At 44.9% G+C, this 27,144-nt stretch overlaps 1 protein-coding gene across 4 annotated transcripts in view; it reads left to right on the plus strand.

Annotated features, from left to right (window-relative positions):
* Positions 1-27,144, plus strand: part of LOC138472450 (polycystin-2-like protein 1) — a 2,384,383-nt gene that overhangs the window by 1,533,593 nt on the left and 823,646 nt on the right. For all 4 annotated transcript variants that reach the window (XM_069610623.1, XM_069610624.1, XM_069610625.1 and 1 more), the window contains one exon: positions 23,327-23,447. In XM_069610623.1, the coding sequence (XP_069466724.1) occupies positions 23,327-23,447 (121 nt within the window). The remainder of the gene's footprint in view (positions 1-23,326; positions 23,448-27,144) is intronic.

The following is a 27,144-nucleotide window of genomic DNA, read 5'->3' on the forward strand; positions in this document are numbered from 1 at the left end:
CATTTCTTCCATTTCCACCACTTGCTATACCTACTTCACAGCGCTCACCTTTTACGCAACTCCTGCTCTGAAATACTCCCCCATGTTGTCATGAGTGTGTTCAATGTCTGTGGTTTGTGTTCATAATTGTATTTCATGCAATTATCAGTTATACAGTAACTTCCTGGCTCCACTACACTTTTCTGCTTTTAATATGTATTTTATTTATTTATTATTTATTTATCTCTATTCTTTTGCATAGCACGTTCCACTTCTCGCCACCCCCATGCACTTTCAGCCTTTCCCTCTCCCATGCACTTACACATTCTCAATATCACTGAGCCTGGTAAAATCATTGTTTTGTTCTCCCCTATTTCTCTCCATTCCCTCGTCGCACTCTGAAACACTTCTGTATGAGCCCAATACAAATAAAAAAACAATATTCATTGTTATATTCCAGTACAAAACAGCGACTACAATGTATGATTATTGTCTTGTCTCGACAGATATCTTCTACCGTACTGCATGTGCCAGAGTTTCCAACTACCATCTGACACATTTTTCAACCAGCATTGGAAAATAAACATCCACAGAATTTTTTCCATCACTGTCATATGGGACGATCGACACGGACCAATCTGCCCTTTCGCGGTACCAGTAACAAGAAGCAACTTATCAGTCTTCCCAATGTAGCAACGTGCACAAGGGAAAACATTCTGCTTCAAAGTGCAACATCTCCCACAAAAAAAACCATTTGCGTCTCTCCAATACTTCACTGCTACAACATGAACACACACAAGACTTATCGTTCTTTGTAATCAGCATATCATGCGGAAATTGGAAACCACAATCGAGTCATGCGATATTCCAAAGCTTTAACTTCCATGGGACAAAAAGTATTGTTAATTTTGTGGACTTAATAGTGTCTTGCACACGTTCGTTGTCAAATAAAAGCACTTGGTGCATTGCAAACTGTTACTGTTTCATTAAAAATGTCTTTATATCAACACCATTTTTGACAAGAAAGAGAACGTACCTTCTGTATAACAATATTTGTGTTTATCTTCCTGGTTCTGCGTTGTCATGTTTTGGCGTAAATGGCAACGAAGCACATTTGGGTACGATGCCCACGAACATAATAAAACAGGTGCAGCAGATCCTTCGGACAAATTATATCTGCTTCCGGAGCTTCAGGAGCGGCCCATCTGTATTATTACCGAAAGGGAACTTGAATTCAGGGCGACACATCAGCTGTTAACATTAACACAAGATCACCATATCATCTAAATTCCACTCCCTACTCTAAAAATCCTTCTTCACTCAACAAATAACCCCAAACATATTTCCTCAACTCCCCACCAAACACAGAGAAAGAATCAAAGATTTGGCCTGCATTACAATGTACAACAAACTCAATCTGTGCCCACAATGTTACATCAATAAAAAGTACCATTTCCACTTCAATGTATTGTCTTACTGTATTCCAAAAAGTGTATACTGCCTCTACAGTATGTATAATCACTGTACACATATTTGTACAATACTTCTTTTCAATAGCCAAATTCCATTTCTGTAGACATATTACTGCAATGCTTACAGCCAGAGTCCACATTGTTGGGTGCATGGCCGTATTATGCTGTGGTGGTTGTGGCCAATCCCTGGAATCTTGGGTGCATGGCCTGCGGCCTCTCAGTCCCCAGTTCTGGCATATGCAGATGACACTGTGCTAATTGCCAGAACCCCAAGGGCCCTCTAGGTGCTGATCTCCACTTATGCAGCCTCTACGGAAGAGCTAGGGCTTAAAATTAACACAAAGAAATCCATGGTAATGGGATGTACGGGGCGAACGAGGCCAGCAAAGATGCTCCCAATGATTTGTAACAGAGATATTATTCCCAAAGTGAAGGAATTTGACTATCTGGGTGTGGTCAGATTCGCAGAGTCAATCACAGGTATGGCGCATATTAAGTGACAATCTGCTAAATTTAGCCAACAAGTAGGAGGGATTTCTCGATTTTTGTCCTGCTGTAAAGGGCAACCTTTGGATGTTGTCCTAAAAATGTATTCCGCCTAGACGAAAACAGTTACCTTGTATGAAGCACCACTCTGGGGCTTCCAGACAGCCACTGAGATTCAAGTGAAAGAGAACTCTTTTTTGAGAAGGCTAGTGGGACTTCCTCAAGCGGCTCCCTGTATCTCTATTAATAGGGAACTGGGAGTGGAATTTTGGGAGGACCAGTGGGCTTTGGCCCCTATAATGTTTTGGATCAGGCTTTGGGCAAATTAGTATTCATCTGTATGCCATTTTATCATTAAGTCCCTAATGGTCAAGGACAATTGGAGGAAAATCCTGTGGCACTCCTATATTGGTGGTGCATTGTCCAGTGGAAATATTCGGGCACTTTCACCACCAGTGAACCTGTTGACCAAAATCCTAATGAGATCCTACAAAGGGAGCCTATGAGAAATGTTTAAGAGGAAAAGTGATCTCTGGGAGTCTGCAACTATTTCAGATAGAGCACTAGCAGTGATAAGCCAGGTGGAAGAGATCCAGCCCTATTTAATTTGGGGCTCTACTATGAGGGAAGACTGGCTGCTCACTCGTGCAAGATTTGACTGTGTACTGCTTAGGGGTAACACAGCAAAATGGTGTGGGTTTCCCGATGAGGCGGGTTGCCCAGCATGTGGTATTGTTAGAGAGGACATGGTACATCTCTTATTGTTCTGTCCTGCCTATACCAACACCAGATGATCTACTATACTGCCGTTGCTTAGGTCAGCCAACATCCGTACCTATAGGCTGGCGGTTATTTATCTCCTGGCAGCAGATTCTGTTTGGACAGCATGGGCAGTACTAACATTTCTGAAAAGAGCTATGCACCGAAGAAAGGGGCAGCTCATGCAAATGCACTAAAAATAGGCTATTTTCGGAAGAATTTGAAAGTACTGTCCCAACTGTACTGGGAGTATCCTGTTGGTTTTTCTTTCCTTTTCATTCATTATTTGCTACTGATATATGCGACGACTTGTATAGATCAAATCTACACTGGTTTAATGTCTTTTATGTCTTTTTTGTATGTTATGTGATTTTATCTCTTTTTTACAGAATGCTGTGTTTCGATTGGTCTCCATCTCTGGGAAAGGGGTTTTATATGTAATTATGAGCAGTCATTTTAAGTCACCATGGGCCTCATTTAGAGTCTGCCGGTCCGGAAACAACGGTGGTGGTAAACCCGCCGCCACCGTTGCCTCCGGACCGGCAGACTACGAGTTCTGCAGGCGGGTGGTGTCACACCCGCCAGGTCTGACCTGGAGGGAGTACCGCCACCCACCTGCAGACAGAAATGGAAACACCAGCACCGTTATTTACAGTGTCAGTGTTTCCATGGTCCCCATCCCCATGGAGTCCTATGGGATTCCACGGGAATGGGGAGTAACGTCATTCCGCCTCCGGAATTAACGGACCACCGTGGCTGTAATGCCCCGGTTAGTCCGGCAAGTCCGGATGCGGTAATTCATTCCAGGTTCGGCGGCAGCCTGCCGTTTTTTTCGGCAGGGCGACCGCCGTACTCATAATAAGGCCCCATATTTTGTAATATTGTATATAGTATGTGTTTGATGGATTCTTTTTTTATCCGAATAAACATGTTGACTGACTGTTTAATAAAGCTTAGTGTGAAAGGTTGTTTCAATACAACCACATGCACTTAACTAATAACATTTTTTTTAAAAGGTATACCCAGGCCTTTGTGTTTATGTTTCATGTTTCATGTTTTATGGGTTAACAGAACCAATGTCTACAGAGATTGTAATAGTGGCCCAACCAAGCCCAACACAGCAATAGCTTGACAAAGTCATCAATTCTCTTCCAAATGTCAGAGGAACAAGTGGATCTTTTCCAGCAGTGGTCCACTGGTAAAATGCAGTAACAAAATTAACAAAACACAATGATACATTAATAATCAGTACAAGTCATGCAACTCATGTTATGCAAAACTTGAGCCCTCTAAACGTTTTGTATCCACCAGGGTTGATTTTTAGGTATTGGCTTTGCACCCATAGTATTGACTAAAGCACTTAATGGCCTGACAAGTTGTATACATATTCAGGTATTAATATATTAATATTAATGTATTAATATGCATAAATAGGAAATAGACATTTTGTCCTCAGCTTCATTTCTAAAGGGCAGACTATTAAAACGTGTAATAAGTCTTCTCTCTCTATTCAGAATCTTTTACACTTGTCTGAATAACAGGTGTCCTATTTCTTGTTAACTGTACCAAGGTTAAGTTACCCAAACATACTTTCAGTTACAAAGCTTTGGCTTTTCAGTCCTTTCTAGAGTCAAGATTTCTATCAAAACCGTAATTTGTTTTGAAGTCTAAGTATATTGCAATCATGCCTGCAGGTTTAAACTCAGATATTGCAGTTGCCTAATACCAGTCCCTGTACTTCTGGGTAATTTGGGATTTAGATATTGGAGTCAAGGGCATATAGGGTTGTATCAACTAAATTTAAATTGATCTGAATGCCTAAATCCCTAATTTGGCAGAAAAATTGGAGCTTGTTGGCACTGTTCGGGTAGGAATATCCTCTAGGGTTAGTCTGTATGATTTTAAATGATAAGGGGTAACATTCTTGTGCCAGTACACCAAGGGTTTTGATTTGGCTTCAAATGCTAGACCATGTATCCCCAGTTTTAAACATTGGGGAAGTGAGGGTGTGCTTTTGGGTGATGTAAGGATTTTCTTCAAAATACTAATTTCTCTACTCTCCAAGGGGATAAGATTTGTATGACCACAAATCTCAGCTCCATAAAGTGCAGATGAATTTTCCACACACTTTTAGAATCTCTAAGGGCTGATAGGTTGTCCTACCACCAAATCACTAGGAACATAGTTCTACATCCCCAAATTGATTTCCTAACCTGTTTTGGCACAAGAAGCTGTGAATGTGTTAAAAGACTTTAAGGATGCCTCTCCCAGTCTTGCTCATCAGTACTGTGTCATCTGCAAAAAAATAAGGATACCAGTCTTTCTGCCTCCTAGGGCAAGGGCTTCCACCTCTAATTTATCATTTTTGTTGGCCAATTTGTTTTTATACAAACTTAATAAGGAGGAGCTAAGACACAGCCCTGTCTTATGCCTATGTCTACTTTGTGTAGCTGTGTAAGCCCCCTCATCCAAAACATACTTCAGAGTATTTTTCAGAGTGTAAACATCGAATGGCTACCAACAAATTGGTAGGAACTCCCAATTCCAATAGCTGGTGCCATGACTGTTCTCTTGGTATCGAATCGAAGACTGTACACAAGTTTTCAAAGATTTGGTGCAGGTTTTGATTACAACATTTTTATATTTTTGAAAGAGAAAAGAGAGCCTAAATACCTGATGTAACTGACTAATACCTTTTCTGAAGCCAGGTCGAGGAGGTCATTATTTTCAGAAATTCTGTCTTCAAGTCTCTTGAAAAGCATTTTGCAGAAGAGTATAGCGCCAATGTCTATTAGAGAAATAGGATGGTAGTTCTGGGATGTAATTTCCTTTCTTATGGAGAGGAACAATCACTGCACCTCTCCAGGCCAGGTGGTAGCCATATTTTCACTTGCTGTTATATTGCTAAAGAGTCTCAGTAGAAAATGGACCCATATGCCTGTGTGCGAAAGAAAGAGATCAGAAGTTATTGGGCCTCATTACGAGAATGGAGGTAGCCATGAAGCTATTAGCTCCATGGCTGCCTCCGTTCCATGCTCCATTACCGGGTTCCTGCAATGGGGAATTACCGTGTTACTCTGACATAGGAGGACCTGGTAATTCCTCCTTGCAGGAACCCATCCCCATTCCCATTTGAGCCCCATAGGGCTCAATGGGAATGAGCAGGGAGGTAATAACGGGCAGATTACATCTGGCCCATTATTGCCTCCCTCTTCCCCTCCGGGACCTGGAAAGCATGCCTGGTGGTCCCGTACCAGCCCCCTTCATTCTGTGAGCGCCAGCCTTATAATGAGGCCCATCCACGGTCTCTGTTGCTTTTCTGCAAAGAAATGGCTGTTTCTACTTTTTAGTTGTAATGTTTAATGTGTAAGCATCTGTATATTGCTTAAGCCTTTATTTTGGTCAAGATTCAGGGGATCATTGGAAGGGTATTTATATAAATTACTGAAGAGCTGCTACCATACATTAGAAGACATATCTATTTCTGTTGGTGTATAAGGAGTAGAAGACCCAAAAGACACAAATCTCCAGAAAGCTCTGGAATCCTTCTCTTTAATCGCTACTTTCAGTTTGTCCCTTTTCTGTCTCTCATGGTCTCTTTTTTGGTCAATTAGTGCATATACTCAGTTCTAATTGTTCTAATTTGTTGAGTGTCTCTATGAACTTTCGATTTTATGGTTTCTAGCAGTATAGCATTTTTGGTTCTGCAGTCTTGGCCATACCATTCCTATTGTTGTAAGTTATTCTTTCGAATTGCGGAGCATTTTTTTGTGAAGAACAGAGAGAGAGATCTATTAATTTGATCCCAATATCCTTTAAGAGGTGCTATCCTTTGTTCTTCTGCTAGATTTTCAAGAATGGGGATAAGTTCTTCACACATGTCACAGATTTTGTTCTGACTTCCTATTTCCTGTCAGAGGACTCTTCTTCGATTAGATGTAAGAGTGATGGCACTAGAGTATTCTGGATACTGGTCCTTAAAGGCTTGTGGATTTGAATTAGATAAATGTAAGTCTTGATCACTTTCTACAGTCTCGGGAGGATAGCTCAGGGGCAACATGCACACCTTGGAAGCAAAGTGACAAAGAGCAGCACAGGTTTGATCCCCAGGTCCGCGCTTAGAAACCTATGGGTATTAAGCGTGTTATAAAGAACCAAATATATGATATAATACATGCTGGATAACCTCAAAATCATGAATAATTCTCCAGCTATCAGCTCTAATTAATATACAATCGATATGGGAGATATGAATTCCTATACAAAAAGTAGGATTAGCTGGAATATCTTTATTGAATTCAGAATTTCATGTCCAGTAGCTATTAGCCATTAGTTCTTGTATCAATTTGTGTGCATGATGAGTGCCTGGTATACATGTACTACATTGTCAGGATGGCACATCCCAGAACTCATCATGATGTTTATTCATAAATGTATATTGGTGTACAACATCTAGTTGTGTGTTATTCGCCAAATAATACAACATGCATTTCCTTGATGCCATGTGTATTTTCTAGATGTTCAATTTCCGCAATAAAATGTATTAATTCATCTATTGATTACTTTTATTTGGTCTGACTCGCATAGTGGCTTTATGTAGATATTAAAGAGTGCTGGTCAGATGCATGCTCCTTGAGGAACTGCATGTTTAATAGCAACTGCCTTGGAGCATGCATCACCCCAGCAGATTTATGAGTGTCTGCCGCCCAGAAAGGATTCTATTCACTCAATCTAGCTCAAACAGTTCCCTGTGGATCCTAATGTCTTAAGTAAAAGAGAGTTGTCCCATAAATCAAAAGCGGTGGATAGGTCCAGGAGGATCAGCAAACCAGTTTTGCTTTCATCCAGCCTTCCCTGCATTTGGGTTTGGAGGTTTTTCAAGGCACTCTCTGTTCCATGATGGCTCCTAAAACCTGATTGCTTGGAATGAAAAATATAATAATCAAAAATAATCAGGATGTGAGATCCTACAAAAAAGCAAGCTACGGTTCTGAACAAAAGAGTTTATTTCAGAAAACCACAAGTGTTATTGTTCAATTCAATTCAATTAGTTTACATAGCTTTCGATAAGCACGAAAGGCTCAAAAAGAAAGGACAAGAGTGATTGAGTTTGGTGGAAATACAGATTGAGTATTAACCTCTTTTGTGTTGAGGTACAGAGTTCAACCTAAGGGCACAGTGGTATACAACAGTTACAAGAACATATATTTATACAGTAGTGCACCCGGGACATAGGGTGGTGCAGGGCATCGTAAACACGGGGTGTACACAACATAATCTACAAGACATACACGAAAAAGGGGTATTAGCAGTTGTGTCACTGGGGATCGACACAGGTGTGTTTCGGCCAGGAAGGCAGAATTGTTGCCTGGATGGTGTTGGCCTTCTTCAGGATGAGCACCAAATGTGGTGTAGCCCGTTTTGTCTGCGAATAGAGAAGGATTTGTGAGGATCTCAGGGTCTAATTGTGTTATTTATTGTTTCATAATTGAGGCCTAGTATTGCCATCTCAAAGGACAGCTTACCTGCTGCTGTGGTAGCAGTGGTGATGCTGTACAGAACCATCCAAGGCTAAGTGCTGGATGGTTGGTGGGAGACTGCACTTGGGGGAGCCGTGGGTTCCTGAGGTATCGATTTGGTCAGGATCCTATTGGCTAGAGGAGGGACTAGAATGGTCCCTAGTCTGTAAAAAAAAAGCAATGTTGGAAGTGAGTATTAAGTGTCGATACAAACATCTAGAACTAGGGTGATGGTGTCCCTGGTCTAGTAAACACTGTTGGACGTTTGTGTAATGGTGAATGCCGTACGTGCATAAACGCTCCAGGGCGTGTGGGCAACGTAGTGTCAACTGTTGCCTTAAGTGATCTAGGGCGTGAAGGGTATTACCGCCCCATATTGTGAGGACGAGTAGGTTGTAAAATAGCGCAAAAGTAGTGCCTTTGTTGGAGAAAGCAGTAGTGCCTTTGTCCGAATTAGTGGTGCGTCTGTGTTCCTCTGATGGATTGCAGTGCGCTGGGAGGGCCGAATAGCAACATGTGGTTGCTGTGCATTTTATACACAAAATGGTAATGTGGACCCAAATGGAGAAGGAGGTGGTTCCGCTATCAAAGACTTCCCGTGAGTGAGTGAATGGATTAGTATAGAAGGCAAAGCCTCTGGCGGCGTGACAGCTGGATTTGTGCACTTACCGCGAGCCGTGAGTACAACGTGCGTCGTCGGGGATCTGCTGCTGTAATGGTAGCTGTAACATCCAAGTGAAACTAGCTTGGCTAATAAGCTAGTCCCAGTGTGGCGCCTGGGCCAATGGAACGGGTGCGAGAGGTGCTTGGACCAATGGGAGTAGTGTGAGTCGTTCTGCGAATGGAAATTGACAGCGGTATCGGTGGAGGACTGAAACTACTAGAAAAGCTAAAGATGCTGGGACATGTAGTACCTGGTCTAGTGGAGGCGCTGATGAGCACTGAAGGCGATCTTGGTGACGGACAGGAACTAATGAGAGGCGCTACGGATGCTGGGACATGTGGTGCCTAATCATGTGGTACGGCAAAGCGTGAGTCAATGATGTTGAACACATATAAAGTACTAGACACAGCATGTGGCCACAGTTCTATTCAGTGATTAAAAACAGTCCAAATGCGTTCATACAGTTTAGTGACATGCATGTTCTCAGTCCAAACACCTAGCACCTTGGTAAAATTTAGGGGGTCAGACGAACAATATATGGCATTGTTGTGTGCAGTAGATACTACGTCTCTGGGTCCGCCTCCTGCTCGTGGGTGGGGATTAGACCCAAAAATGTTTCCACTCTACGGTTATGTTGAGGCCATGGCGGGCTGTGTCTAGTCTGTGGACCCACTTTTGTTCCAGTTTAGTGAGGGCCAGGTCTATGTTGCCTCCGCGTTTTTCTTTGGCTGTAGTTGCTGCAGCACAGTCCAGGTGAATTGTTCATGTGTATGGCCTTTTTTGTTGAAGTGCTCGACCAAGGGTTTATCCTGTACTTTATTCTTAATGCAGGATCTATGCTTGTTGATCCTCTGTTTAACAGGTCTGATGGTCTTTCCGATGTTTATCATGTCGCATGGGCATTTGATGACGTAGATGACATATCTACTTTCGCAGTTTGTGTGGTTCGTCATGTTCCATGTGAAATCTTTGTAGGTGAAAGTCTTGCTGTTGGCAGCTGTAGTGCCCCACGACTGGTGGCAGGTTTCATAATGTCGCTGGTGTTTTAGAGGGTTCCAAAAAAGTATGGACCAAAGTATCCCTTAGATTTTTGTTCTTTCTGAATGCGAATAGTGGTTTCTTTGCCAGACTTCCTTCATTTTTGATGAGGTGCCAGTGTTTCCTGATGGTGGTTTTTATGAGGTTGCTTACTGGATTGAAAGTTGTGACGCAGACAGTCCTGTCTACGGGATCCTTGGTTTTGGTGGTGAGACAGATGGAACGGTCTGTGTTTGCTGCTCGTTTTTTGGCCATTTTTATAGATTTTTTCGGATAGCCTCTTTGTCCTAGGCGAGTTTGTAGTTGTTTGGCGTGAAGGTTGAATTTTTCTTTGTCCGTACAGTTTCTACGGATGCGCAGGAATTGTCCATACGGGAGATTGTATTTCAAACCCTGTGGATGATAGCTCGAGAAATGGAGGAGATTGTTTCTATCCGTTGGTTTCCTAAATAATTCAGTTTTTAGTAGGTTCCCAGAATGGTAGATGTGAAGGTCTAGGAAATTTATGGACTGGAAATCCCACTCTATGGTGAACTTGATGTAGGTGTTTTGCAGATTGAGCCAGTGGTGGAAGTCCAGAAGTGATTCTTTGTTGCCTTCCCATATGACAAGGACGCTGTCAATGTATCTGCGCCATACCTTTATATTAGTTCTGTAGGGGTTGTTGTCTTGGTAGATGTTTTCATACTGGGCCATATACAGGTTGGCCACATCTGGAGCAAAAGTGGCAAGCATGCTGACACCTTTGATCTGTTGGTATAGTTGTTGTCCAAACAGGAAGAAGTTCTCCCCCATGGCCATGCGAATGCATTCCAAGATGAAGTTGGTTGGGGTAGTGGTCATATCTCTCCTACTCTCGAGGCAGGTGGCGAGAGCTTGTAATCCTTTTCGCTTTGGGATGGAGGTGTATAAAGCCTCCACATCCATGGTGACTAGGATGGAGTTAGTGGTCAAAGTGACGGTGTCTAGGATCTTGATGGTCTCTGTGCTGTCCTTGATGTAGGATTGCATTTTGCTCACAAAAGGTTTCAAAAAATGATCCGTGTATAATGACAAGGGTTCCAGTAGCGAGTCGCAGGCCGAGACAATGGGTCTGCCAGGTGGTTTGGTGGCGTGTTTGTGTATCTTAGGCAGAATGTAGAATGCTGGAGTCCGGGGGTGCATTTTATTGAGGAAAGTGCGTTCTTCGGTACAGATCCAGCCCTCATCCTCAGCGTGTCTGGTGAGATTACTGATTTCCTCTAGTAGACGTTGCGTGGGGTCCCTGTTCAATTTTTTGTATGACGTGGTGTCATCTTGGAGGCGCTGACATTCTTTGTTGTAGTCTTCAGTGTTCATAATGACGATTGCGCTGCCTTTGTCGGCTGGTTTGATGGTTACGTTTTAATCCGAGTTCAGGTTTTTGAGAGATTGTCTTTCATCTTTGTTTAGGTTATCTTGATAATAGTTCTTCTGTTCCAGTCCGCTTTTGATGGTTTTCATAACTATTTTCTCAAAGGTTTCGAACTCCCCTGGAATTGTGTGGGGAGGAGGATTAAAGTTTGACTTGGGTTTTAGGCCCGTCACGTTCTCTGATGTTTCTGTGGGTTATGGGTTGATGGTGTCTTCCGAGTTCTGTTTTTCAGGTAGGTAAATTTCAAAAAAGTATTTCAATCTCAGGGTCCGAAAAAATCTTCTGAGTTCGGGCTCTGTTTGGAATGGGTCTGCCCTTGTGGCTGCCACAAAGGATAATCCTCTTTCTAGGAGACTCTGTTCAGATGGAGTCAGTGTTCTGGTGGATACATTAAAAATGGGGATGGAGTTTAAGGTTGATTCGAGTACCATTGGCGTGTCCTCATGTGCTGGCCCGTTTGTTGTGGGCGTTTCTTCGGTCTGCCCCGTTGTACCCCCTTTGAAAAAAAGGATGGGGAGTTGGTGGTCCACCCCCTCTGTTGCTGTTTGATGTACTTGAAGGGCTTCCGCTGGAGGATCCTGAGCTTCCGGAAAAATTGACGACACGGTTGCGTCTATTAAAGTTTGTTTGTTGTTGCTGTTGTAGGTCGCTGTAGTATGTCTCTTTGAGATACGGGTATGTTTTTTCTTCGGCATAATTGGTGAGATCTTTTCTGAATTTTTGTACTTTGCGATCCACTGTGATTTGTTTGAATTTCACTATTTCCTCTTCCAGTTTTTCTAGTTTCTTTTTTGCGTCCTGTATGGTCGTGTCTTCCGCGAATTGTTTCTCCAGAGCAGTCATATCCTCTCCTTGTTTTTTGCACTCCTCTTGGGCAGTGTCGATGATAAGAATAATTCAGTCTTGGCTGCATTTGTTTCCAATCCCACTAAAGTTTATCTTAAACGTGGGGTTATCCGTGTAAGCCCGGGGGATATTTTTCACCTGAAGTCCTTCTGGTATTAATCCGGCTTCAGGTATTCAAGCATGAAAGTTCCATGCATCTCTGTGTGGATGAGTTTTTTTCTTTTCTGATGTATGATGTCCAATTCATCTTTGTTTGCACCTTGTGCAATTGCCCCGCCTTCTGCTCCTAGGGCGGAGGTCGTGCCAAGTAACTGTCGAAAGTACTCGTCCGAGTAGGACACGACGTTAACTTTGTCCATATTGTAGGAGAGTAGGGATAGAAAATATACTCTCAGGGAATGGGTAGCCCTACAACCACGGGTTGTGCTTAAAACAAGTAAAAATAAGGGCGCCTGGCGTAGTCCTGATCTACCCAGGAGGGTACGTATATAATAATCAAAAATAATCAGGATGTGAGATCCTACAAAAAAGCAAGCTACGGTTCTGAACAAAAGAGTTTATTTCAGAAAACCACAAGTGTTATTGTTCAATTAGTTTACATAGCTTTCGATAAGCACGAAAGGCTCAAAAAGCACGGACAAGAGTGATTGAGTTTGGTGGAAATACAGATTGAGTATTAACCTCTTTTGTGTTGAGGTACAGAGTTCAACCTAAGGGCATAGTGGTATACAACAGTTAGAAGAACATATATTTATACAGTAGTGCACCCGGGACATAGGGTGGTCCAGGGCATCATAAACACGGGGTGTACACAACATAATCTAAAAGACATACACGAAAAAGGGGTATTAGCAGTTGTGTCACTGGGGATCGACACAGGTGTGTTTCGGCCAGGAAGGCAGAATTGCTGCCTGGATGGTGTTGGCCTTCTTCAGGATGAGCACCAAATGTGGTGTTGTCCGTTTTGTCTGCGAATAGAGAAGGATTTGTGAGGATCTCAGGGTCTAATCCTCCTGCCTTAAATTCCCACCCCCCTGGGCAGCCCCCCTGCCCGGCAGCCCCCTCGGCTAAGGGCCCCCCTTAGGCAAAGGGCGGCTCCTAAGGCTGCAGCTCCCTCTGTCTGCAGGTGTCCGCAGGGGACGCCAGGCGCCAGTCCTCCATTCTTTCTGGTTAGCTCCACCTGCTGCCCAGCCCAACATCCTATACCTTCCTTTCCTTTTCACTCACATGGTGTCTACACTTCATTGTGTACCGCTAATTGTGGTTAACTAGGGCTTTTTTCTCTCCTCGCAAGACTGTCAAACTTAGTGGCCTCTACACTGGGTACCTAATTCGTATTTACTGTGCTACTGTTGCTCTGTAATTGTGGTAAAGTAGGGCTTTTTCTGCCCTTCGCAGGACTCTCAAACTTAGGTAGCCTCTACACTGGGTACCTAATTCGTATTTACTGTGCTACTGTTGCTCTGTAATTGTGGTAAAGTAGGGCTTTTCTCCCCTCGCAGGACTCTCAAACTTAGGTGGCCTCTACACTCGGTACCTAATTCGTATTTACTGTGTTACTGTTGCTCTGTAATTGTGGTAAACTAGGGCTTGCCGCTTTCACTCCTGTCCGCTTTCTCTCGTCTGTCTTCTCCCCACTCCCTCCTTATTCCATGGTGCTCTCTATCTCTCCTATCTTCTCTAACTGCTTCTCCATTGACTATCCTGCTCTCCTCACTAAATCTGGTAGGAAAAAGTTTAAAAAGGATATCCTGGTCTCCAACCCAGGCCTCCCTATCGCTGACGCCTATACCAGTGCCTCCTCCAAGGAAACTCTTACTGACATCCTCTTTTTCGTACCTTCACCTGACCAATGGACCCTTCATATGGTCTCTGTGCTCTCTCCCTTCTCCTCTTCTCCCATTAAGAGTGGCACCCGTTGGGATGTCCTCTTGGCCCCCTTCTGCTCCTCTAAGGCCATCATTAATGTCTACGCTAATGGGACCGTCTTGGTCCAAGGCCCTCAGGCCAACCTCCACCTCTTTGATAGACACTTCCCGCGCCTCATCAACTTCCTTTCCTCTCCTGCTGTCCCCTCTTCTCTGTCCTCGGCTACCTTGCCTCCACCCTCTCACCCTGCCCTCTCTCTTGCTCCTTCCTCTTCACCTCCACAGGGCGTACCTCTGATCTGTACCCCTCCCCGGAAGTCTTTTAAGGATGGCAACCTTCTCCTCATTGCCACTCTCAACTCTCGCTCTGCCGTCAAACATTCCTCTGATATCTGTCGCCTTCTTGAGGAACTGGACCTTGACATCCTCGGTCTCACCGAGACATGGTTCACAGCCAGCTCTGTCACCAGCTTTGACACACTCCTACCTGACGGTTACAAGATCCTCTCCTTGCCCAGGCCCAACCATGCTGGGGGGGGTGTGGCCCTTATCTTCCCTTAGTGGATTCCTGCCACTGTCACCCCTACGCAGACCTACTCCTCCTTTGAATGCCTGGTCTGCCGACTCTCTCTCCTAGCCATTCCCTTACCGTGGCTACTATCTATCGGCCACCTGGTCAAATTTCCTCCTTCCTCTCTGAGTGCTCTGACCTCGCCTCCTCACTCCTGTCCTCAACCACTCAACTCCTCTTTCTTGGAGACTTCAATATCCACCTTGATGCCTCCTGTCCTCCCTCTGGACTCTTTCGCGACCTCTGCGACTCTCTCTCACTCTCTATTCTCCCGTCTGGGCCGACCCATTCTGCAGGGCACACTCTTGATTCTCTGATCTCTTCTGACCTTCCCCTCTCTGTCCCTCTCTCCACTCCTCTCTCCTGGAGTGATCACTTTCTCCTATCCTCCCACCTCACCTTCCCTACCCCACAGGCAAAGCCACCCTCATCACTGCCACCCACCTTCGCGGTCATCCGACCCATGAAGCGCGTGTCAGTTGAGGCTTTTGCACCACCTTCTCGCCCCCTCCTCCCCCTTCGGCTGACTCCCACCCTGACACAGCCCACTCCACTCTCCACTCTGCTATATCTGATACCCTTGATATCCTAGCCCCTGTCATGTGAATCCGCCTGAAGCCCAAAGCCAAATGCAACTCCTGGTACGACTCGGATCTCGTCACACTTAAACGCAATTGCAGGGTGGCAGAGAGGAAATGGCGTGCTTCATGTTCATCCTCTGACAAACTGGCCTGCAGCCTGCTCCAAAGGCAATACCGGCTCTCCGTTCTCACTAAGAAGAGAGCCCTTATCCAAGCCCGCATCTCTGCGGCATCTAACAATTCGGCCGAACTCTTTAAAATCTGCAAGGAGCTGGCCAACCCTGCTGCAGTCTCCACCTCTCCTGTCCCCTCCCAGGCCCTCTGCACGGCACTGGCCTCTCACTTAATTTCAAAAACTCAGGACATCCTGTCCTCACTCTCCTCCTATCACCTCCCCTCCTCTATTCCCTGCTCTCCCTGTGGTCCCTCTGCAGCCACCCCTCCTCCCTCCTTCTCTTCCTTCCCCTTTTTTCTGCTGACAAGGTTTCAAGACAAGTCCGATCTATGAAAGTCTCGTCAAAACAGGTCCACCCCTGTTCCTCCAAAACTATCAAGGACCACATTGACTCCCTGGCGCCTGCCCTGGCTGACTTCTGCAATCAATCATTCGCCTCTGGGGTCTTCCCATCCCCCCTCAAGCACTCCCTTGTGCACCCCCTTCTTAAGAAACCCTCCCCCGACCCCTCCTGCCCAGCTAACTATCACCCAATCTCTATCACTCCCTTCCTGGGCAAGCTCCTGGAGAAACTGGCCATCTCCCAGCTTAATCTCCATGCTGAATCTGTTGGTAGTCTTCATGACCATCAGTCTGGCTTCAGAGCTGCCAGAGCACAGAAACTGCTCTCCTGAACATCTGTGAGGACCTGCTCTCAAACCTTGACTCTAACACCCCTTGTGTTCTCATTTTGCTCGACCTCTCTTCTGCCTTTGACACTGTCAACCACACCATCCTGCTCAACCGTCTCCGTGATAACCTGGGTATCACTGGTCAGGCTCTGGCGTGGCTGACCTCCTTCCTCTCCAATCGACCCTCCCAGGTCCAACTGGGTTCCTTCCTCTCTGACATCTTTTTCTCTACCTGTGGTGTCCCCCAGGGATCTAACCTCTCCCCCTGGCTGTTCAACCAGTACCTAGCACTTCTTGCCCACCGCATCGCCGCTCTCTGTCCCAACTTTCAGTGCTATGCGGATGATACCCAGCTCATTTTCAGGCTACCCTCGGCCTCCTCTTCCCCTTCCCTCATCTCCGACTGTCTTTCTGCTATCCAGGAATGGTGTGCCGCCAACGACCTCTGCGTTAATGCCAGTAAGACTGAGATTCTACTTATCGGCACACCCACTCCCTCCTTCCCTGCAGCTCTCTGGCCGGCCTCCCTTGGCCCTCTTCCTGCTCCTACCTTCAAGGCAAAAAACCTCGGGGTCATCTTCGACTCCACACTTTCTTTCTCTCCTCACATATCTGACGTCTCAAAGAAGTCACACTACCAGCTGCACCTCCTCAGAGGTATCCTTCCTTTCCTCTCCTTCCCCCAGAAGCTCACTGTCTCCAGAGCCCTGGTTCTCTCGAAGCGGGACTACTGTAACAGCCTCTTTCTAAATCTTCCTGCCTCTACTCTCCGCCCTTTGCAACTCATCCAGAACAGGACTGCGAGACTTGTCCTTGGCCTCATGCCCAGGGACTGTGTCTCTCCAGAACTGAAATCGCTACACTGGCTCCCAGTGGCTACAAGGATTAAGTTCAAAACCCTCTGCATTGTCCACAAGGCCTTCTGGGGCCTTGGGCCAAAATACCTTCAACTCTCTCTTCCTAAATATCTTCCTCTTGAGCTCTTCGCTCATCCACCTCCAACTACCTCAGGGTCAGCCGCTTCTCCAAACAATGAGCTGGGGGTAGATCTCTCTCCCTAACAGGGGCCTCCCTCTGGAACAGCCTTCCTGCCTCCCTGGAACTTGAGGAGAACCATCTCCGGTTCCGGAAAGACCTCAAAACCTTCCTCTTTGCCTCTGCTTTCTCTCCCTCTCTCCCCTGCTAAAATCACTGAAACTGCACTGAATCTGCAACTGGCCATTCACCGATCTCGGTCCTTGGCCCAGCCACTCTTCCCTGCACTGGCTAATTGCACTACGGGACTGTCTCTGTATCCTACAGCCCCTTCTCCCGGCACTTACCTTGCACTTGCCACCAGCTGGCCCTATTATTTATCTTGTATTCTACTAACCATGTACTGCACTCTCCTTGCACTTGCCACCAGCTGGCCCTATTACTTATCTTGTATTCTACTAACCATGTACTGCACTTCCCCTCTCCCCTTCCCCTTGCACTTTTCCCAGTCCCCTTACCCTTACACTTGCGTGTTCTGAATGACACCTGGCCTAGTAGGATCGTTGTCTGTTCTCCCCTTGTTCCCCCCCCCCGCCTTGTCGCGCCTCGAAACACTTGTGTATAGGCGCGTTACAAATGCCATATCATATCATATCTTATTGTTTCATAATTGAGGCCTAGTATTGCCATGTCAAAGGACAGCTTACATGCTGCTGTGGTAGCAGTGGTGATGCTGTACAGAACCATCCAAGGCTAAGTGCTGGATGGTTGGTGCAAGACTGCACTTGGGGGAGCCGGGGGTTCCTGAGGTATCGATTTGGTCAGGATCCTATTGGCTAGAGGAGGCCCTAGATTGGTCCCTCGTCTGTAAAAAAAGCAATGTTGGAAGTGAGTATTAAGCGTTGATACAAACGTCTAGAACTAGGATTACGGTGTCCCTGGTCTAGTAAACACTGTTGGACGTTTGTGTAATGGTGAATGCCATACGTGCATAAACGCTCCAGAGCGTGTGGGCAACGTGGTGTCAACTGTTGCCTTAAGTGATCTAGGGCATGAAGGGTGTTACCGCCCCATAGTGTGAGGACAAGTAGGTTGTAAAATAGCGCAAAAGTAGTGCCTTTGTTGGAAAAAGCAGAAGTGCGTCCGAACTAGTGGTGCGTCTGTGTTCATCTGATGGATCGCAGTGCGCTGGGAGGGCCGAATAGCAACGTGTGGTTGCTGTGCATTTTATACACAAAATGGTAATGTGGACCCAAACGGAGAAGGAGGTGGTTCCGCTATCAAAGACTTCCCGTGAGTGAGTGAATGGATTAGTATAGAAGGCAAAGCCTCTGGAGGCGTGACAGCTGGATTTGTGCACTTACCGCGAGCCGTGAGAACAACGTGCGTCGTCAGGGGATCTGCTGCTGTAATGGTAGCTGTAACATCCAAGTGAAACCAGCCTGGCTAATAAGCTAGTCCCAGTGTGGCGCTTATGCCAATGGCACGGGTGCGAGAGGTGCTTAGACCAATAGGAGGTGTCTGAGCCGTTCTGCGAATGGAAATTGACAGCGGTATTGGTGGAGGACTGAAACTACTAGAAAAGCTAAAGATGCTGGGACATGTAGTGCCTGGTCTAGTGGAGGCGCTGATGAGCACTGAAGGCGATCTTGGTGACGGACAGGAACTAATGAGAGGCGCTACGGATGCTGGGACATGTGGTGCCTAATCATGTGGTGCGGCAAAGCGTGAGTCAATGATGTTGAACACATATAAAGTACTAGACACAGTATGTGGCCACAGTTCTATTCAGTGATTGAAAACAGTCCAAATGCGTTCATACAGTTTAGTGACATGCATGTTCTCAGTCCAAACACCTAGCTTGTGGGTAAAATTTAGGGGGTCAGACGAACAATATATGGCATTGTTGTGTGCAGTAGGTACTACGTCTGTGGGTCCGCCTCCTGCTCGTGGGTGGGGATTAGACCCAAAAATGTTTCCACTCTACGGTTATGTTGAGGCCGTGGCGGACTGTGTCTAGTCTGTGGACCCACATTTGTTCCATTTTAGTGAGGGCCAGGTCTATGTTGCCTCCGCGTTTCTGTGGCTGTAGTTGTTGCAGCACAGTCCAGGTGAATTGTTCATGTGTATGGCCTTTTTTGTTGAAGTGCTCGACCAGGGGTTTATCCTGTACTTTATTCTTAATGCACGATCTATGCTTGTTGATCCTCTGTTTAACAGGTCTGACGGTCTTTCCGATGTATATCATGTCGCATGGGCATTTGATGACGTAGATGACATATCTACTTTCGCAGTTTGTGTGGTTCGTCATGTTCCATGTGAAATCTTTGTAGGTGAAAGTCTTGCTGTTGGTCGTGTGGCGGCAAGCCACACAGTGTCCGCAGCTGTAGTGCCCCACGACTGGTAGCAGGTTTCATAATGTCGCTGGTGTTTTAGAGGGTTCCAAAAAAGTATGGACCAAAGTATCCCTTAGATTTTTGTTATTTCTGAACGCGAATAGTGGTTTCTTTGCAGACTTCCTTCATTTTTGATGAGGTGCCAGTGTTTCCTGATGGTGGTTTTTATGAGGTTGCTTACTGGGTTAAAAGTTGTGGCGCAGACAGTCGTGTCTACGGGATCCTTGGTTTTGGTGGTGAGACAGATGGAACGGTCTGTGTTTGCTGCTCTTTTTTTGGCCATTTTTATAGATTTTTTCGGATAGCCTCCTTGTCCTAGGGGAGTTTGTAGTTGTTTGGCGTGTAGGTTGAATTTTTCTTTGTCCGTGCAGTTTCTACGGATGCGCAGGAATTGTCCGTACGGGAGATTGTACTTCAAACCCTGTGGATGATAGCTCGAGAAATGGAGGAGACTGTTTCTATCCATTGGTTTCCTAAATAATTCAGTTTTTAGTAGGTTCCCAGAACGGTAGATGTGAAGGTCTAGGAAATTTATGGACTGGAAATCCCACTCTATGGTGAACTTGATGTGGGTGTTTTGCAGATTGAGCCAATGGTGGAAGTCCAGGAGGGATTCTTTTTTGCCTTCCCATATGACAAGGATGTCGTCAATGTATCTGCGCCATACCTTTATATTTTCTCTGTAGGGGTTGTTGTCTTGGTAGATGTTGTCGTCTTCATACTGGGCCATATACAGGTTGGCCACATCTGGAGCAAAAGTGGCACTCATGCTGACAACCTTTGATCTGTTGATATAGTTGTTGTCCAAACAGGAAGAAGTTCTCCCCCATGGCTATGCAGATGCATTCCAAGATGAAGTTGGTTGGGGTAGAGGTCACATCTCTCCTTCTCTCGAGGCAGGTGGCGAGAGCTTTTAATCCTTCTCGCTGTGGGATGGAGGTGTATAAAGCCTCCACATCCATGGTGACTAGGATGGAGTTAGTGGTCAAAGTGACGGTTTCTAGGATCTTGATGGTCTCTGTGCTGTCCTTGATGTGTTTTGCTCACAAAAGGTTTCAAAAAATGATCCGTGTATAATGACAAGGGTTCCAGTAGCGAGTCACAGGCTGAAACAATGGGTCTGCCAGGTGGTTTGGTGGCATGTTTGTGTATCTTAGGCAGAATGTAGAATGCTGGATTCCGGGGGTGCATTTTATTGAGGAAAGTGCGTTCTTCGGTGCAGATCCAGCCCTCATCCTCAGCGTGTCTGGTGAGATTACTGATTTCCTCTAGTAGACGTTGTGTGGGGTCCCTGTTCAGTTTTTTGTATGACGTGGTGTCATCTAGGAGGTGCTGGCATTCTTTGTTGTAGTCTTCAGTGTTCATAATGACGATGCCGCCGCCTTTATCGGCTGGTTTGATGGTTACGTTTTTATCCGAGTTCAGGTTTTTGAGAGATTGTCTTTCATCTTTGTTTAGGTTATCTTGATAATAGTTTTTCTGTTCCAGTCCGCTTTTGATGGTTTTCATAACTATTTTCTCAAAGGTTTCGAACTCCCCTGGAATTATGTGGGGAGGAGGATTAAAGTTTTACGCCCGTCACGTTCTCTGATGTTTCTGTGGGTTCTTGGTTGATGGTGTCTTCCGAGTTCTGTTTTTCAGGTAGGTAAATTTCAAAAAAGTATTTCAATCTCAGGGTCCGAAAAAATCTTCTGAGTTCGGCCTCTGTTTGGAATGGGTCTGCCCTTGTGGCTGGCACAAAAGATAATCCTCTTTCTAGGAGGCTCTGTTCAGATGGAGTTAGTGTTCTGGTGGATAGATTAAAAATGGGGATGGAGTTTAAGGTTGATTCGAGTACCATTGGCGTTTCCTCATGTACTGGCCCGTTTGTTGTGGGCATTTCTTCGGTCTGCCCCGTTGTCCCCCCCTCTGAAAAAAAGAATGGGGAGTTGGTGGTCCAACCCCTCTGTTGCTGTTTGATGTACTTGAAGGGCTTCCGCTGGAGGATCCTGAGCTTCAGGAAAAATTGACGACGCGGTTGCATTAAAGTTTGTTTGTTGTTGCTGTTGTAGGTCGTTGTTGTATGTCTCTTTGAGATACTGTTATGTTTTTTCTTCGGCATAATTGGTGAGATCTTTTCTGAATTTTTGTACTTTGCGATCCACTGTGATTTGTTTGAATTTCACTATTTCCTCTTTCAGTTTTTCTAGTTTCTTTTTTGCGTCCTGTATGGTCGTGTCTTCCGCAAATTTTTTCTCCAGAGCAGTCATATCCTCTCCTTGTTTTTTGCACTCCTCTTGGGCAGTGTCGATGATAAGAATAATCCAGTCTCGGCTGCATTTGTTTCCAACCCCACTAAAGTTTATCTTAAACTTGGTGTTATCTGTGAAAACCCGGGGGATATTTTTCACCTGAAGTCCTTCTGGTATTAATCCGGCCTTCAGGTATTCAAGCATGAAAGTTCCATGCATCTCTGTGCGGATGAGTTTTTTTCTTTTCTGATGTATGATGCCCAATTCATCTTTGTTTGCACCTTGTGCAATTGCCCCGCCTTCTGCTCCTAGGGCGGAGGTAGTGCCAAGTAACTGTCGAAAGTACTCGTCTGAGTAGGACACAACTTTAACTTTGTCCATATTGTAGGAGAGTAGGGATAGAAAATATACTCTCAGGGAATGGGTAGCCCTACAACCACGGGTTGTGCTTAAATCAAGGAAAAATAAGGGCATACAAAACGGACTACACCACATTTGGTGCTCATCCTGAAGAAGGCCAACACCATCCAGGCAACAATTCTGCCTTCCTGGCCGAAACACACCTGTGTCGATCCCCAGTGACACAACTGCTAATACCCCTTTTTCGTGTATGTCTTGTAGATTATGTTGTGTACACCCCGTGTTTGCGATGCCCTGGACCACCCTATGTCCCGGGTGCACTACTGTATAAATATATGTTCTTCTCACTGTTGTATACCACTGTGCCCTTAGGTGGAACTCTGCACCTCAACACAAAAGAGGTTAATACTCAATCTGTATTTCCACCAAACTCAATCACTCTTGTCCGTTCTTTTTGAGCCTTTCGTGCTTATCGAAAGCTATGTAAACTAATTGAACAATAACACTTGTGGTTTTCTGAAATAAACTCTTTTGTTCAGAACTGTAGCTTGCTTTTTTGTAGGATCTCACATCCTGATTATTTTTGATTATTATATACGTACCCTCCTGGGTAGATCAGGACTCCGCCAGGCGCCCTTATTTTTACTTGGAATGAAAAATGTCTGAGGTCTCGGGGTGGGATTGTAGTTGCATGATTGCCACCATGTCCCGGATTTTCAGTAAAAATGGCGTATTGGTAATTAACTCACTGTAGGAAAATGTATAAAGTATCTTACCTTTAGACAGATGCTGAAGGCTAAACTTTATGGCAATCCTTTCACTAAGTGATTGCAGGATACAGTGGTGAACGAGTAAATCTGCTTTGGGAACCAAATGGTTGGCCACATTCTGCATGTCATAGTCCATTCTTGCTCCCTAACACCCACCCAAAACTAACTCATCCCTTCCCAGAAGACAAATCATTCGCCCCAAAAAGCGTGCTTCTGTTACCTATAATAATGCCTTGTTAACCTACACTCTCTTCACCTAGCAACTCACTTTGGTTCTTCATTAATTTTCATTAGACCAACATGGTTGTTGTTTTTTTTTAACATAGAAAGGTAATCAAAAGCAGTGGCTGGGTAACACAAATGGCCCTATGGAAAACATATGACATATATTCTCTTTTTATTTCTTTCAATGAAGACATTAATAAAAATACATGTATTTGTGTTGGGCAAATTACTCTTTTCTGAAACAATTCAAAAAGCTTTCAAAATAAAATGTGCTTGCATTTGAAAGACTGTGCTGTATGAATACAACATCAAAGATAACATTGCCTTTTTCTTTTTATATCTTCTAGATTCACCCAATTTAGAATCATTCTTGGGGATTTTGATTATGATGCAATTGACAATGCGAACAGGATCTTAGGACCTATATATTTTGTCACCTATGTGTTCTTCGTCTTCTTTGTATTGCTGGTAAGAACCAATTTGAGACATGCCTCTATATTAAGGAATCATTTCCCTCTGCTCAAAATCTATCTCTTTCTCTTTCTCCCTCTCTCTCTCTGTATATATATGTACATAATTACATGGCCACAGTAGTGGCCATGTAGTTATGGTTAAGTTGTTGTTTCCATAGGAAGAGCACCTATTGGGCGGCTTATAACTCTGCTCCCCCTGGACGAATCCTCACCAAACTTTGCAAAAAAAGTATATGGGCCACTCTGAATTTTTTTTAAAACTTTGGTGAGAATTCGTCCAGGGGGAGCGGAGTTATAGGGGGGTCCCAAAACGTCTTTTTTCCCATAGACTGAATGGGGGAGAAACTTTGCGCACAGCTACAGGTGAAACCGCTGGACGGATTTTGACGAAATCTGCGGCAGGTACAGGGGCTTGGTCCAGAAAACATGCCTTTGTAAATTGTGTCACCATACATGCAGTACGTTTATTTATAATTATGAAAAAGTAGGTCTGAAACAATTAGTGTTATCTATGTTCACTCCGCGATCACACTTCGTTGTTCGGTCGACGAACAAGAAACCGATTGGCTAAGGGGCTGCCGTTATGCCCGCATACATGCAACGTCTCTGCCCATTGGCTGCTGCGAGACGTGTTCTGAGTCAGATGGTTTGGATGCGCCCAACATCTTGGATCCACGGAAAGCGGAGCAACAACCAGCGTACACATCCTTTTTTCATTAACCTATTTTGCTGTGTCACAGAGCATTGGGAAAGGTTCAGACAGTAAGAAATGGGTGATCTATGCATTTGTTCTTCGGCCGTCATGATGTAATTTCTATGGACACCTTGTACACACAGTAAATGTGGGGGGTAATAACAATAGCACTTCAGTCCATGTAGAGGGTAGGAAATTTGTAACACTTCAGTCCATGTAGTGGACAGGAAATGTTTAACTCGTGAAAGCACACGGGTATAGGTAGGCAACATTGAAATTGACAACATGCCATGAACGTATTTTTTCTCCCAATGGCTATTTTTATATTCATTAGCACGCCGCCATGGGTGGCACATGCTACAGTGGTAGTGGCCAGGGGCTACAGTCTTAACATATGGGTAATTTATGCACTCGTTCTGGGGCTCGGTCGTCATGATGTAATGTGTATGGACATCTTGTACGCACAGTACTCTTATACCTACTTAATGACGTATGTTCTACGGCCTCCTTGTACGAACAGAAAAGGAGGGGTCCAATAAGGGCAGTATTTGAGCCTGTGCACTGCATGGGGGAGTTGTTACATTTGTAAGGGCACGTGTGGTGTTAGGGAACATTGAAGTTGCCTACATGCTGTGAATACATTACTGTTTCCAATGGCTATTATTATATTCAATAGTACGCTCCCATGGTTGGCACATGCTACAGTGGTTGTGTCCAGGGCCTAGAGTCTTGAATGAATGGCCGTAGGCCGAAGGCCGAAGGCCTTACTTCCAAGACTCTAGGCCCTGGCCACAACCACTGCCGCATGTGGCACCCATGCATACACCCATAGTGTTGCGTTTTGATTGGCAAGTTGTGGGGAGTGCGTGCAGTCTTGGGTGCATGACAGAAGGCCATGCAACCAAGAACAAAGTGGTAAGTACTAAAGTTGGAAGACACTGCACACCCATCCCACGTAAGATCTACAGACACACACCTAGGAGGGAAGCCTCTGGGCAGAGGTACTTAACAATAACACACATATAGAATAACCCCCACTACCACACATCACCGAGGTAGTTGTGGGGAGACCCTGCAGTCTTGGGTGCATGGCTAAAGCCCATGCACGCAAGACTGAAGTCACAAACAGTGGAGTTACAAGTTAATATGGGTGTGGTGGATTGTGGTCGTTGTGTTGATGCCCTAGTTTCTTCACTTCATGGCTGCAGACAATGGTCCGCAAAGTACATTTATAAGCAGCTAATTTCCAAGGACCATGTTTTACATATGCAGCAATGGTTGTGGATAGGAACTGTACTCCTTGAAACTTGGTTGTAAGGCGTAGGTGGTAGGTTACTTACCGCAGCCGAAAGGCCAGACTACAGGCACTGCAGCATATTACTACCATAGATCAGACGAGTTGATTCACATGTGTAGAAAATGCCTGCCAATATACTTACTCCTTACTTTGTTCAGAATCCATACATTTTTCTTAATTGGTTATCGTACTTGGCGGAAGTATCACTTTTTCCATTTCTGTGATGAAAGAAAAAGGTGTGCTAATGTTTGCAGTTTATCCACATTTGACACATTGCATAATAGACAGTTAACTTTTTTTTTAGGCCCTCATATTTAGTTTACAAACCAGTGTACTGTGCATTGCACTCAGTTTCTGTGTTTGCTTTTCTAAACCTTGTGTCTGGGGAAAAAAATCCTTGTTGGATTAAAAAAAACCTTCATTACTTATGCAACTAAGTACTTCATTTTTTCCTTTCAATGTTGTTTTCATTTTTCTAATCAATGTTATGTTTGTTGCCTTCCTGCCCATTTTTAACAAATGTTAGATACCTGTAGGCGTATTCTAACTGAGCATTTGTTCCTACAGATTTTTGATACTCATTCATTTGTGTCGTTGTTACATCCTGTTTCCTTCATCTTTCCCATTAATGTTTTCTTTGTTGCCTTTCTGCCGATTTTTAACAACAGTTAGATACGTTTAGGCGTATTCTGTCTGTGCATTTGTTTCCAACGATCTGTGATAATCATTTATTTGTGTCATTCTTCCATCCTGTTGGGTAGTTAGATACCTGTGGGCGTATTCTAACTGTTTGTAGTCTTTCACATACTGTAATGCCGGTGATAATTCACAGGAAGAAATATACACTTTAATAACTGGCAGGTAATCCCAAAGACTCACCGGTACCTCTCTTCCTCTCCTTGTGACTGTGACCTTCCAGCAGTGGAAGAATCTGCTTGTTCCAACCGGGGTGACGAATGTGAAAAGCCTCCCAGATACCCCTACTCCCCACTAGAAAACCAAAGAGGAGAAGAGATCCCAGGGAAACCCTCTGGGGAAGAAAACCCTGTGTTGACGGCTGCGGGAAAGTAGTCTTCAATGCAGCGGAGATTCAGGTGAAGTCTGGAGACTGGTGGTCTTGAAAAAGAAAGAAAATGGTAAGTACTTGCAGGTAGGTGAGAGGTGGAAATGTAAGAGATTATGATTCAGATTACCCTTAAACAGGAGTGGGATGGGAGGAAAGGTGCCAGCCGGAAACTTCTGAGAATCCGTAGGGTAGCATGAAATAGTGAGATTAGAACGAGTAAGAGGACTGGATAGAATCGGGTTGAGGCCACGGGAGAATCTTTTACCCGTATAGAAAGAAGGGCAGAGCTTGGAGTTGATTCAGCAGTGAAGGGTTTGGAGCGAACGGGTGCAGTACCCGTGTCGCGTATGTCTGTAGATGTAAAAAAGGGAGAAGGTAATTGAGTAGGGAGACGATCGGAAGGTGGAGGATCAGTGTCAATGTGACGGATCTCGGAGAGCCCTGAATGTCGCTTACCGCGTTCCGGAAAGGAACCGGTGAGCCGTTTGGAGCGAGAAAGTGTTGGAGTCCGGGGAGTCGGGAAACAGAGACGTGTTACGGTAGGCACTGAAATCGAGATAGGATAAATATTGTTTAAGATACAGAAAGGTTAGTAATATGCAAGACGTATCAGGAAGATTCTAGATGCGAACTCA

The sequence above is a fragment of the Ambystoma mexicanum genome, chromosome 8 (assembly GCF_040938575.1).
Source record: "Ambystoma mexicanum isolate Mex_15411 chromosome 8, UKY_AmexF1_1, whole genome shotgun sequence".
Taxonomy (NCBI): domain Eukaryota; kingdom Metazoa; phylum Chordata; class Amphibia; order Caudata; family Ambystomatidae; genus Ambystoma; species Ambystoma mexicanum.